The sequence below is a fragment of the Mobula hypostoma genome, chromosome 20 (genome assembly GCF_963921235.1).
Source record: "Mobula hypostoma chromosome 20, sMobHyp1.1, whole genome shotgun sequence".
NCBI lineage: Eukaryota > Metazoa > Chordata > Chondrichthyes > Myliobatiformes > Myliobatidae > Mobula > Mobula hypostoma.
This window is the reverse complement of record NC_086116.1, coordinates 10,829,314-10,844,170: the sequence shown is the minus strand read 5'-3', so window position 1 is coordinate 10,844,170 and position 14,857 is coordinate 10,829,314. Positions and strand designations below refer to the sequence as shown.

The 14,857-nt window shown below is 41.2% G+C and overlaps 1 protein-coding gene across 1 annotated transcript; it reads left to right on the top strand.

Moving 5' to 3' along the window:
- Nucleotides 1-5,626: 5,626 nt before the first annotated feature.
- Nucleotides 5,627-10,835, top strand: LOC134359164 (islet amyloid polypeptide). The gene is made up of 3 exons (XM_063072117.1): nt 5,627-5,715; nt 9,138-9,272; nt 10,646-10,835. The coding sequence occupies exons 1-3, from the start codon at nt 5,627-5,629 to the stop codon at nt 10,833-10,835; spliced, it is 414 nt and encodes a 137-aa protein (XP_062928187.1).
- The last annotated feature ends 4,022 nt before the right edge of the window (nt 10,836-14,857 follow it).

The window sequence follows — 14,857 nt, the reverse complement described above, 5'->3', positions numbered from 1 at the left end:
CAGGTTGTCCCAGTGGCCACACAGTTTAATTCCACGCCCCATTCCCATTCTGATATGTCTATCCACGGCCTCCTCTACTGTAAAGATGAAGCCACACTCAGGTTGGAGGAACAATACCTTATATTTCATCTGGGTAGCTTCCAACCTGATGGCATGAACATTGACTTCTCTAACTTCCATTCATGCCCCACCTCCTCCTCGTACCCCATCCATTATTGCCCATCCTCTGGGCTTCCCCCCTCCCCCTTTTCTTTCTCCCTAGGCCTCTTGTCCCATGATCCTCTCATATCCCTTTTGCCAATCACCTGTCCAGCTCTTGGCTCCATCCCTCCCCCTCCTGTCTTCTCCTATCATTTTGGATCTCCCCCTCCTCCTCCCACTTTCAAATCTCTTACTAGCTCTTCTTTCAGTTAGTCCTGACGAAGAGTCTCAGCCCGAAAGGTCGACTGTACCTCTTCCTAGAAATGCTGCCTGGCCTGCTGCGTTCACCAGCATTTTTTATGTGTGTTGGCTGCTTGCCCCCTGTTGAAGTCATTACAATAAATTCTAATGCCATGAAATTTTTACTTTAGTTCCTTACAAAAAGAAGGGAAAACTGGTGAAAAGTTACTTCAAAGAATGTTCCATGCATTGGTTACATTAAGAATTAGATATTCAATATTTTAATGCTGTTTAATAGAACCATTCTCCAAATTCAACATTCAGTTTTGATTCTTACTTCATGCCAGACAAGTATTCATCAAATCTTCAAAATATAAACTTATCCAGCATCCGAGGTCATGAAGATATGTTCCAGATTTTCACCACCTCACGCAGCAAAGAACTGCCTACTTACTTTATTTTTTAAATGGGTCAGATCAAATTTTAAGATGTATGTTCTGGATAGCACACGAGGAAAGTTAATTGACTGTGTTTAACAGGTCAAGTTCCCTTAATGCTCTAAAGATATTGATTAAATCAACCTTTCAAACACTAAGGGTTACAAAGTTTATACAGCCTGCTCACGTTAACATTTTAAATGCCAAAAATTAATCTAATGAGAACATATCAGAATTCTTTCAATCCCAATATGTTTTTGGTGTTCAAAATCAGACTAGATCTAAGTCCTGTCTCCAAGCAATGAAGGGCTTTGGTTTTAACATAGAAACATAGAAACATAGAAAATAGGTGCAGGAGTAGGCCATTCGGCCCTTCGAGCCTGCACCGCCATTCAGTATGATGGCTGATCATCCAACTCAGAACCCCGTCCCAGCCTTCCCTCCATACCCCCTGACCCCGGTAGCCACAAGGGCCATATCTAACTCCCTCTTAAATATAGCCAATGAACTGGCCTCAACTGTTTCCTGTGGCAGAGAATTCCACAGATTCACCACTCTCTGTGTGAAGAAGTTTTTCCTAATCTCGGTCCTAAAAGGCTTCCCCTCTATCCTCAAACTGTGGCCCCTCGTTCTGGACTTCCCCAACATCGGGAACAATCTTCCTGCATCTAGCCTGTCCAATCCCTTTAGGATTTTATACATTTCAATCAGATCCCCCCTCAATCTTCTAAATTCCAACGAGTGTAAGCCTAGTTCATCCATTTTTTGGATATCCTCAAGTTGATCTGGTAACTATACCTCCATAATATTGTAATGAATCAATTTATTAGCACATAAGACTGCTATGAATAGAACAATTACTAAAGATAGATAGATAGAGAAGGGAGGAGAGAAAGAGAAAGAGAGAGGGGAATAGTTCTGACATTTGCAGGAACAATATAAACTATGTGAAATGTTTGTATTTAATACTACAGTTAGTTTCTTATAGTTTAATTGTTTACAGCGATTTAGCCCCACTAATATGATGAACTGAGATTGAGGCTTGGGCCTCCTCCAGCTGCACTGGGGAGCAAATCTAAGGACTCAATCTAGTTTGTAATGCTGTCGTTTTCACCTATTGTTTCATTTTTGTGTGTGTTTTTCCCCTCTTTGCACAGTGATTATGCTCTTTCTCTTTTTTCTTGGATTCTTTGGGTTTCTTGCTTTGTGGCTGCCTGTAAGCAAACAAATCCCAAGATGTATACTTTATACATTCTTTAATAATAAATGTACATTGAATCTTATATACCTAATAATGCAGTTCTACATTATAGTAGTCAAATTAAATTTAGTATTGAAATACATATACGTCACCAGGTACATTCCTGTGATTCACTTTCTTGCAAGCATTTACATGAAAATAAAAAAAATACAATAGATTAATAAATACAAGCTATACATAAATAATGACCATAAAAAACATACTGAGGAGTTTGAGTTGTTGTTCAGACCAAACATCCGAATGCAGAAGGATTACAATCTAAGTGACTTTGACAGTGGAATGATTACTGGTGCCAGATGGGGTGGTTTGAGTATCTCAGAAAATGTTGATCTCTTGGGATTTTCACACACTAGAGTATATAGAGTTTACAAAGAATTGTGTAAGAAACATTCCTACATGACTAGAGGTTCTTGGGGCTTACATAACGGGGTTAGAGTTTCTACAGGGAAGGCAGAGAATGCTATTCATAATCCAGTTCTGTGTTTCTCATCAGCAAACCTTTGGCGGATGTGAGGGAATTTTGAAACTGTACATATAGTTGCATTGTGATAGCAAGAATAAATGGGAAAATTTGGATTACAATTGGATGTTCACATCTGGCCAACGACCAGGACTAGTGGAAGTAAGACAGGTGTGGAGGAAATATTTGGCTGTTCAGGGTGTTTACCGTGTGGCTGAATTCAGCAAAAGACCAAATAGTTTTGCAAAATAGTGCTTCTTTTGTGCGCATTTCCATTGCTGATCTTCTGAGACCTGAAACGAGTTTCCAGCTGGGGCCATTTGTCACAGGGTCGTGCAGCATGGAAACAAACCCTTCAATCCACTGAGACCATACTGACCATCAAATAGTCATCGATATTAATCCCATGTTTCTATTCTCCTCCCATTCCCTTCAATTCCCCTAGATTTCACACTTGGGGCAATTTACAGTGTCCTTTCACCCTACCAAGCTTTCTGTCCTTGGGGTATTGGAGGAGATCACAGCACTGGAGAGAATATGCAAACAGCAAATAGGGAGCAGCAGAGGCCAGGAATGAACTCAGGTCACTGGAGCTGCAAAGGAGCAGTTCTAACATCTGCCTCACTCTGGAAACCTTCTTTGCATTGCTGCCCCTTCATAGTCATAGTCATACTTTATTGATCCCGGGGGAAATTGGTTTTCGTTACAGTTGCACCATAAATAATTAAATATTAATAGAACCATAAATAGTTAAACAGTAATATGTAAATTATGCCAGGAAATAAGTCCAGGACCAGCCTATTGGCTCAGGGTATCTGACCCTTCAAGGGAGGAGTTGTAAAGTTTGATGGCCACAGGCAGGAATGACTTCCAATGATGCTCTGTGTTGCATCTCGGTGGAATGAGTCTCTGGCTGAATGTACTCCTGTGCCCACCCAGTACATTATGTAGTGGATGGGAGACATTGTCCAAGATGGCATGCAACTTGGACAGCATCCTCTTTTCAGACACCATTTAAAAGGGTCCCTCAGGGCTGCTCTTTCACTCTGAGTGTGGTGGGCAAGTGGTACGAGTTGCCAGTGGAATTTGTATAGGTGGGTACAATTACAATATTTAAAAGACATTTAGACTGGTATGGAGATATTAAAGTTTTAGCGGGATATGTGCCAAATGCAGGCAAACGGGACTAACTCAGGTAAGCTTTATGGTCCACTTTAGACAAAAAGTCCATAAAATATAACAGTTGATTAAAGCTATTTGGTCCAATTGATTCTGTTCTGCTGACTATTTCTTTTCTGGGCCCCACTTTAACACCTTCACAAGCATCAACTCATATTTATTCACCATATACATTTACATGTATTCGGTATTTGCTGTGGTGTGTAGGCAGCACATTCAACATAAAACAACAACATTCAACAATTATAAAAATAAAGATAGAAGAGGGAATAAAATGCATATAAATACATAAATATTGGCATGTATTTACAATGTAAACAGCAGTATAAAATGGGGTGTCAAGTGTTAACAGTGCTGTGACGGGATACAGTAATAGATACGGGGGTAACGAATGGTTGATCAGACTAACTGGTAGGGAAGAAACTTTTAAGAAGGCGTGAAGTTTTAGCCCTATGACATTTTCCAGAAGGGAGCAGTTTTGTCCCCATTACCTTTAATCCCTTACCAGTCAAGAATCTATCAATCTCTGCCTTAAGTATACTGAAGGACTTGGCCTCCACAACCTTCTGTGGCAATGAAATGCAAAGATTCACCACCCTCGAGTCGCTTTTAACGAAACACTCCTTTATTCTGAGGTTGTGCCTTCTGATCCTAGACTGTCCTACCAACGGAAAATTCCTCTCCATTTCCACTTTATTCTGATACTTCAATCTTCGTTTTTAATAAGGGTCTCTCTCCGACACGCATCATCGTTCTCAACGAGATGGCCAAGATGGGCCGAAGATCACGTTTCCTCTATGGCATCATGAAAATGAGGAGGGGAACTTGACGTTTTAAATCTTCCCGGAGCCAGACAATGGTAACAGTGGGTCCGTAACTTAATGAGATCAGGGGTGGGGGACTTGAGTTTGTCCATTTGTTTGCATTACCCCTCGAGATTTCGGCTTACGTAGTATCATGCTCTTAACTTCAGTTGTAAACTCTGCGAAGTGGTGTTGGTTGTGAATCAAGTACCGAGCTCTTTCGTTGCAAAAACTGTCCCTGGATTAGATACAGCACGTTGCCTATCTGTGGGCTCCACTGTTAATGAGCTGACGCCTGGACACTAACTAGGGCACTGACTCCTGCTTTTATCCACGGGCGATTTATCAAGTTCCTTCACTGGGTGTCTCTTCAGTCGGCTGACGTCAAAATAACACCGAGAGGTGCCGGGCTTTAAAAGACCAGAGGCACTCGCCAACAATGAGAAACAAGACAAGAGAGCGGAAACCCCCAGCGTGCTGTCGAGAAAGGGCTGTCTGAATTGCAGGTGAGATCTTGGCGTTGCTCCTCATAAGTAGTTAGCACATCCCTGTCAAAATGCCCACCTCTAATCGGATGCGCGTCCAGTTCCATCTCCCCTGTTTTAAAACCCCAGTACCCCCGAATGAATGATGTCCCACACCCTAGCTCGTTGCCATGTCTACAGTTAGAACGTTAACGATACAGTATTTTAAAGTTTATCGACATGTGTTAGTAGATATTAACGCACGGCTGGACGGAGTACGGGCTATCCCAAGCAGGTCTGTGTATCATTACCACTTTCCCTGGATTATGTATTGATCGATGATGCTTAACATGAATACAATGCAGGTATTGATAATCACGCAGTAATGCAGCGGTCTGAAGAATTAATATTTAAAATGGATGGGCTTTGTAATTGGCAGACCGGAAATAACGCAAACACTAGAGTAATTCTTAACATTCAATGCTTACGGCTGAAATCCGAATTATAACCCGTTTCTTCGCCTTTACCAGTAACCTGGGTGCGGTAGGAGTTGTTCCAGCGCAAATTAAGGAGGGTTGCAGTCTGTCGCTGAAAGTTTCTCCTAACATCTTCCTGCTTGTTTGTAACTCCGCATTTAAGTCATGAACTGTCTGAAACTCTTCACCGTCCTCGTTGTCGCCTTTGTGTTCCACCTCAGCTCGCTGGACGGAGTACGGGCTATCCCAAGCAGGTCTGTGTATCATTACCACTTTCCCTGGATTATGTATTGATCGATGATGCTTAACATGAATACAATGCAGGTATTGATAATCACACAGTAATGGTAACTTATTTATAGAGTGCTTTACATACGGACGATGTAGTTCAAAGTGTTTTACCATGAGATAAAGTACAAACATGAAAAAAGTGAAAATAAAAGACAAAAAAAGTTAGTTAAAAGCTTTGTTAAATAAATAAATTTTGAGCTGGCATTTAAAAGTATCACGTGTCAGCGAGAGTGAAGGTTTTCATGGAGATGCTTCCTGGTACTGTGCTGGGGATAGTGATTGCTGAGAAATTTGTTCTTCATTTGCAATGCCAATATATCCAACTTGCTCCTCGTACCTATGCCATCTCAATAGTAGCATCCCAAAAGACCAGGCATGTGCTGGTTCAAGTGTGGAAACAGCTGCCATATCAGCTTCCAACAGTTGCTGTTGCACCTATCACCCCGTTTTTTCTTTAAAAAAAGCCTTGCAAATCTCCTTTAAACTTTCCCCCTCTAACATTTGTCATCTCGTATTTGTCATTTCTGCCCTAGGAAAAAAAGGCTCTGAAAGATTACCTTATCTATTTCTCTTAATTTTATACATTTCTATCATTTTGCCGCTCAGCCTTCGAAGCTCAAAAGAAAACATTCCATTTATGTCTAATCTCTTGCCTCTGCCACAATGATTAAGCCATAGCCCATGTTCAATATCGCACTAAGTGAGTACTTCACTGACAGAGGTCATGATAACTGGGTGAGGCTTTAAACACTTGCTGCTCTCTTGGCTGGCTGTAAAAAAACTCCAAGGTATACTCAAACCCAGCACCATATTATCAGACTATTAATCTTATTGTTGTTGGAGGAACTTTAAATTGTTTGTTCTCTTTTCATTAGCCGAGAAACTTGTTTGTTCTCTTTTCATTAAACAATTTCATTAGCCGAGAAACACTGAGATCAAAATAAATGTCAAATGAAATCAAAACGTAAAGGAAGTTCACAACAGGTCAGACAGCATCTGTGGAGAAAGAAACAGAGTTTATGCAGCAGATGGAAGGTTCTTTATCAATCCTGAAATTCAGGGCCACCCATTTTAATTCTACCTCCCATTCTCATTCCAACATATCAGTCCATGGCCTCTTTTACTGCCTTGATGGAAGAGCAACTTTTCATTTTCCAACTGATGGCATAAATAATTCCTCAAACTTTGGAAATTTCTCCCCCGCTGCCTTCTCTCTCTTTCCACTCTCCATGCCCCATTCTGACCCCCTCTTATCCCTTCTCTTCTCCTCAACTGCCTATCACCTCCCCCTAGTGCCCCTCCTCCTACCCACGTCCCAGGTCCACTCTCTTCTCCTGTCAGATTCCTTCTTCATCAGCCCTGAACCTTTCCTACCTGACATCCCAGTTTCTTCCTTCATCCCCCTCCCTCTCCTAACATCACATTTTACCTTCTAGTTTGTACTACCCCCCCCCGAACATTCTGAATCTGCCTTCTTCCTCCTTCCCTTCCAGTCTTGATGAAGGGGCTCAGCATGAAACATCGACTGTTTATTCCTCTCCATAGATGCTGGGTTCCACCAGCATTCTGTGTGCAGAATCTGATGTGTTTCAGTCCTGCAGAAGCATTATTGGACTTATGAAACTTCGCAGTGAAGCCTTTTTTTCTGTTTTGCCTTTCCTGGATGCCACTTGACTTGATGAGTGTTTCCAGCATCTTTCTGCTGTTATTTCAAACTTCCAGCATCTGTAGTTTTTGATTTCTGTAATGAATGCAAAGAGCTTTTTCCTATTGCTCCAATCTGCTGTCTCACATAAGCAGTGAATTAGCTTCAAGCATGTATATTTTATGTGAAGGAAGTTGGAAAATGGTGCAATACACTACTCCCTAGGCAGAAACACAGCCTGGGCTTTATTTTCCAGAGTAGGACTTTAACCAGCTGAAATACAAGTGCTGTCATGGTGATTAAGACACATCAGGGCATTCCATTGCATTTTTTTTACTTTAATTGCCAAATAAAACAAAATTAAGAATTGCCTTAGAATTGAGCAGGGACTTTTAGACAGGCATATGGATCACAGAAAAATGGAGGGCTATGTAGGAGAGAAGGGATAGATTGATCTAAGAGAAGGTTAAAAGTTTGGCACAATGTTGTGGGCTGAAGGGCTCGTACGCTGTTGTGATGTTCTATGTTCCGAGGCACTGATATTGAACTGATGTGGGGAGTAAGTTCATGTCAAACTCTGACAACAGGTAGGAGATGGGGCACCAAGACAGTGATACCAGACTCTGTCATCTCGGGAGAGTAAACAGTATCTCCCTGAATCTCACTTTCCTTAAATTTGCTGAAGAATTGTCTGTACCTTGTAGGAGATTTCTCTTTGCCGTATTTGAGGTAGAATAATGAATACTTTAAAGAGATTACTTTGAGGTCTGTGAATGCTTTTATCAAGGAAAAGTAAAATCTTTAAAATATTAATTAAAATGTATAGGAAAATATATCTTTTATATTAAGTTTTAAATAGTATTTAAAATTTAGATGGAACTATACTGGGCAACTTGGATTGCTTATGTAATCAGAGAGAGTGTTAAAAAAGATAATGGTAGAATGTTTCACAAAACAGAAACTGATAATATGATACTGTGTTGGTATATCACACTCCAAAAAATGAACATCTTGCATTTATATGGTGTCTTTGACAAGATAAATTTTCCACTCTATGCCACAGGGTTAATATTAGGGAATGATTTATATTTTGTCTTGTGTAGGTTATAGTAATTTATTAAAGTACTGCTGTCGCAGAACAACAAATTTCACATCATGTGTGGCATTGAAAGTAAACCTGATTCTGAGGCTAACACTGAGCCAATGAATGAATTGTGTGTATTGGGAACCATGTACATGATCAAGTGAGTGGGGTTTAAACATAATATTAAGGGAAGAGAGAATGATAGGGAGACAGGTTTACTGGATGGCTTAACAATGCTTGACACCTAAATGGTTAAAAGCATGTTGATTAAAGAATTGAGACACAGAGACGGATTTGTTATCCTTTATGGGGAAGGGCAGTAGATGGCAACTCGGATCCAATCTGACAGGAACAGAAGGCAAAATATATTACTCCCCTCGGAGCAGTCCACAAACTATTTCCTGCTTTGTGTTTTCTTATTTTTTATTTATTTAGGAATACAGTGTTGTATCAGATCCATCCAGCCCATTGAGCCTGGGATGCTCATTTACAGTGTATTCTTCTGAGGGAGGAAAGCAGAGCACCCAGAGGAAACACAGACATTCATGGGGAGAACGTACAAAATCCAGGTCACCGGCACTGTATTGGTATTATGTTAACCTCTACATGACCATGCCGTCCTTAATAGCTTTGCTTATTGTCTCTCATCAAATCAGGTACTCTGCTGTTCCCCGTGAGTCAGACACCGTGCTCCCTGAGTGGTACTCCTGGCAGATCCCAGTGCTGAGGAAGAGATCTCCCACTGGCGGGTTGGCTGCATTCCCCGTGCAAGAGCCTTTTAAGCCAAAGAGGTACCTTCACCACATCCTGCACGATCCTGAATAACCTTCTCAATTAGCTGGTTCCGCTTTGCTCTACAGCATCCTGATGTGAAGGGCCTGTAAAATCAGAAACTGAGATTACAACCAAAACATGCGGTACCAGGAGGGATGGGTTAACAATTCAGTTCTACGCTCCACTTCATAGCTGAAATGATGAAATATATGCTTGCACATTAACAATATAGGGCAGGGGAGAGATCATGAATACATGTAGGCCTGTATTGTGCAAGTTCTGATTTGCAAATTTCCGCAGAGAAAGCAAATACAAGATTTATATACTATAGGACAGGAAGAGGCTACGGAGCCTGCAGAGTCCACGTCAGTTCCCGATGGTGTGATCCCACCAGTCCCATCGTTGTCTCCTGATCTCACCACAATATATCCCCACCAATTCTCCTTTGACCCTATTCCGAACATAAACTTTAAAAACAGAAGAAAGTAGGAGCAAATGTAGGTCTACTTCCTCTAAAAATACCCCCAAAGATCTATAAAACCACGTATGAGAGAGAATTTCAGAGATCCACCACCCTCCATCAGAATAACCAGCAGCTGAGTGCAGAACTAAGACGTCAAAATGGATTATTTAGAGAAAGTTGCCTTTAAACTGTGAGGTGCTGTGCTTAGACCACGGATAGAAAACGCCTGTGAGATAAATGCTCAAGTGAATAGAATCACTTTTTAAAACAGATCCCTACTGTTGGAAGTCGAATTGATAAGCTTTCATTTTGATAACTTTCATTTTCAACAGAAACACGTTAGTTGATTTCATTGTGAAATACAAGGATAAGTACTTGGGGAAAAAAATAAAATGAAATTTGGGATATTAATTCAGACTAAATTGAGACAAGAACAAGACAAATACTCATCTAGAATAATGAACCGTTGATCTGATCACACAAGAAGTGACTATACTATCCAAATGTTTTACATACAATTCATCTTTAAACACATAAAAATAAATTTCACTTCATATAAGACAGTGATATTAACACCTGGTTCTAGTTCTTACTGTTACCTCTTCCTTTTGCTAAATTTCCTCTTATGCTGTAGATGCATATTATGGAGGGTGTTCTTCTTGTATTAGTATGGTTATTTCCTGAATAAGCACTCTGATATAACTGAATATAATCTATATACAAGCAACACACACACAAAATGCTGGAGGAACTCAGCACCTATGAAAAAGAGTAAACAGTCACTGTTTTGGGCTGAAACCCTTCATCGGGACTGGTTTGTAATCCATATGCATAACTGAATATGACGGACCATTCCTGTGCTGTGCTGTTCTGCGTTCTATAATTGGTCTAATCGAGGGCACTTATTTATTTAATTTATTCTTGCAGCTTCCGTGTGGAAAAGAGAATGTGCAACACTGCCAGCTGTGTGACACAGCGTCTCGCAGACCTTCTGAGTCGATCCAAAACATATTTGGGTGCCTTTTACACACCAACAAATGTGGGTTCAAACTCTTATGGCAAGAGAGACAGCATGGGACTGTACAACAGAGAATTCCTCAGTTACCTTCAACGCTAGAACACGGAGCAATCCTGGGCTATTTTATAAAAGTTAGTGGGTTGTTGCTATAGCTCCAGTCTCGGTAGAGGTTGAAAGTGTCCGTCTGTTTTAGAATTTCAAGCAGTTGTGCCTGTTTGACTATTCCTGGCTTTTTTTTTGCATTGGAACATTGCATGGATATATCAGGTTTATTGTGTTATGTAAGAAGTTCCCTGCATGTTTTCAATTTAAATAAAGCCGCTGGTACCACACAAATTATCTGTAATAATTAAATTATTTGGATTCTATTAAAGACTAATATTGAGAATTTTTTAAGAAGCTGGACAATATTTGTATTTCTGTGTGGATAACCCTGTGGCAATGTGAAATACCCATTTGGCACACAATAAGATGTAAGGCATGCGCAGAAGCTTGCTATTCAGTTCTGAAATTCCCAAACCAGACAGCAGAGAAATTATGCATCTGCTATTCTTTTTGCTGCTGCAATATACACTCTCTCAGGCTTTAAAAGAAATTCATGCAGAGAAGCTTTAACTTAGTGAGAGGTGGGATTCATTGGTTCAGAAGTATGAAATGACATTTTCTTGAGTATTAGCAACTAAAGCCAGCACCATGTTTAGATAAGCTTCATTCTATTTGCTTTATCATTGGAACTAAGCAGCCAGCAGGACACTGGTTGCCTGCATCTTGCCAAATAGGAAGAACCTGAGGCCACATTTGCATGTCTCCCCACTGATGAGATGTGAGAAATTGCCATGGGTTAATAGCACTCGCAAATTTCTCAGACCTAAAGTTCTTTAAATATTGAATGATGCAATTACGCAAAGGACTGCTTCTTTCCTGACTCCAGGAGTGAGTTTTTAGCCAGTTAGTCCCGAAGACGGCCAGTGAATAGGTTATTAGCCCATTAGTGAGCATGGATCTGAGCTCTGGCTAGGCTATCAGCAGGCATGTTCTTCCGAATCCAGGCATTCCCAACTGTTCTACACTTCCCCCATTTTATTTGGTAGTATCCTTAAGATTTAGAAATTTAAGGAATCAATAATTTTTCAGCACATGCAATTGAGGTTTGGACCTGGATTAACATATATAATTCAACACTATGTCATACAGCAGGCCCTGAGCCTACTATATCTATGTTGACCTTGTGCCTCTCTACACTAACTCCCGTTACTCTCATGGATCCGTGCCTCACCCTGTCATGTCTGCACCCTTTTCGTGTTGCCCAGTTCACTTCCAGTTACTCTTTGGCCGATTCCTGTTGTTAATTCTTTGCCCCTTCACTCCGTACAGCCCAACTCCTGATTCACCCTACATGGTCCACCTGAGTCACACATTGCCTCTCCCCTTCAGGTACCCATGAGCTCTGCCCTGCTGCATTCCTTACAGTTCCACCTGAACCACACACCCAGCCTTTCCCCTCCAGTCTGCTTGAGCTCTGTCCTGCTGTATTCTCTCCAGGTCCACCTGAACCACACACCCAGCCTTTCCCTTCCAGCCTGCCCGAGCTCTGTCCTGCCGTATTCTCTCCAGGTCCACCTGGGTCAAACCTGATGCCCTAGGTCCACTGTGCTAGATCCACACCCAATTCATATCATTCCGCTGTCTCTGGTGTCCCCTGCCTCCCACTGCTTCGGCACCCTGGAAACTCTCTCTCACCACTCTGTCTTCTCAGGCTGTTCACACTTCCCCCTACCTGGCTTGCTGCCTCATCACCTAGCAACTCTCTACCTCCCATGGTCCACTTACTCCGCCCCACTCCGCTCTCGGTGTGGCTGATAACTGTTGTTACTCAGTTACTCTACTACTGTACTCAATTCTGTTCATCCCTGCTTCTGGTTCACCCTGGATTCAGCAGTTTAAAGGATTAGACAGGAGACTCAGACTGCTGGCAGAGGTTATTGCAAATACTGGTTGACTGTCAATATCAAAGACAGTGACCTCAAACCTTGCTGTGTCGTCCTGCCTCTGAGCATCCAAAAACAATCACTATAATTGGATGACTGGAGGCATGAGTAAATATTGTATTTGAATCGAAGAAATGACCTTATTTTCAGTCCAGTATCTCATTCATACTGAGTTGGCAAACTGTGGAGAATAGATAGAAATTGCTGATGAAGTATGATTGAGATTAAGCTCAAAGGCATGACAAGTGCTGTCAACTGAGTGAGAAAGCTGGAGGGGGATCTCCTCGGGTAAAAGTTGTGACATCTGTGGTCAGGAAAATTGGTCTGTGTCCCAGTTGTAGATACAACATACCTTCAAAACTTGTCTTGCAAACTAATCGTCCGGAGCTGTCCCTTTAAGGACAAAATGGTTAGCATAGCTGAGCCCTCAACATATTGGAGTGTTTTGTAATTTAAGCAGAGAGTTCAGAAGCAGAATGGGAAAGGGAAAATAAAGGGGAACAGTTCAATGAAAGAATGGTATGAATAATGACAGGAATTGGAGAGGGGGGTGAGAGGGAAGGGGACAGGGATAATGAAATTAGAGATGGGAGGGGAGAAGGATTGAGAAATTAATGGGAAAGTTAGAGGGGAAGAAAGAATCAATAGGAAGGGTAGGAAAGAAGAGTACAAAAAGAAATTGGAAAGGGATGGAGACAGAAGAAGAGCATAAGCTATCGGAGCAGAATAAGGCAATTTGCTCCATCAAGTCTGCTCCGCAAATCAATTGCGGCCGATATATTCCTCTCAACATTATTCTCCTGCCTTCTCCCTGTAACATTTGATACCCCTGCTAATTGAGAATCTGTGTTATGTGTGCACATAATAAAGAACTTCACTTCCCAGTGGGCATTCTGGTTGGTTCAACCCAGAACCAGAGATGATGTTGGTGAGCTGGTCACACATGATCATTGTGAAGCTAATACCAATCTGTAAATAAAATGTTCTAACATTAAACCCACGCTAAGTTTGTCTTTATTAAGAACAAACATAACAGAACCTATTAACTTTTTTAAAAATATACCCAATAACTGAGCTACCACAGCTGTTTGTGGCAATGAATTTCACAGATTCACCACATTCTGTCTAAAGAAATTCCTCCTCATCTTCGTTCTAAAGGCGTCCTTCTGTTCTGAGGTAGCGTGCTCGGGTCATAGACCCTCTCTCTCACTGTTGAAAACATCCTCTGCACATTATCTAGGCCTTTCAATATTAGTAGCATTCAATAAGTTCCCTCTTCATTCTTCTAAATTCCGATAAGTACGGGCCCAGAGCCATCAAACACACTTCATACATTAACCCTTTCATTCCCCAGATCAATCTCATAAATCTCCTCTGGACTTTCTCCAATGCCAGGACACCCTTTCTTAGATAAAGAGCCAAAACGGTGACACAATACTCCAAAAGCAGTCTGAGCAATGGCCTATAAAGACTCAGCATTATATCCTTGCTTTTATATTCTAGTCCTTTCAAAATGAATGCTAACATTGCACTTGCCTTCCTTACTACCGACTCAATTTATGAGTTAACCTTTAGAGAATCCCGCACTAATATTCCCATTTCCTTTTGCATCTCTGCTTTCTGAATTTACTCCCTGTTTAGAAAATAGTTTTTATGCCTATATTCCCTCGAACAAAGCCTGTGATTTTATTCCATCTGCCACTTCTTTGCCCATTCTCCTAACCTGTTTCAGTGCTTCTGCAGACTATCTGCTTCCTCAACACTATCAGCCCCTCCTCCCATCTATGTATCATCCACAAAGCCATCGATTCCATCACCTAGATTATCACCATATTACATGGGAAGTAGTACACTTAACTCCAACCCCTGTGGAACACCACTCATTACAGATAGCCAACCAGAGAAGGTCCCTTTTATTCCCACTCTTTGCATTCTGCCAGCCAGCCAATTTTTTGTCCATGCTAGTATCTTCCTTACAATACAATGGGCTCTTATTTAGTAGCCACATGTCAGCACCTTGTCAAAGGTCTTTTGAAAATCCAAATAGACAACATCCACCAACTCTCCTTTGTCTATCCTGCCTGTTATATCCTCAAAGAATTCCTACAAATGAGTCAGGCAAGCTTTCTGTAT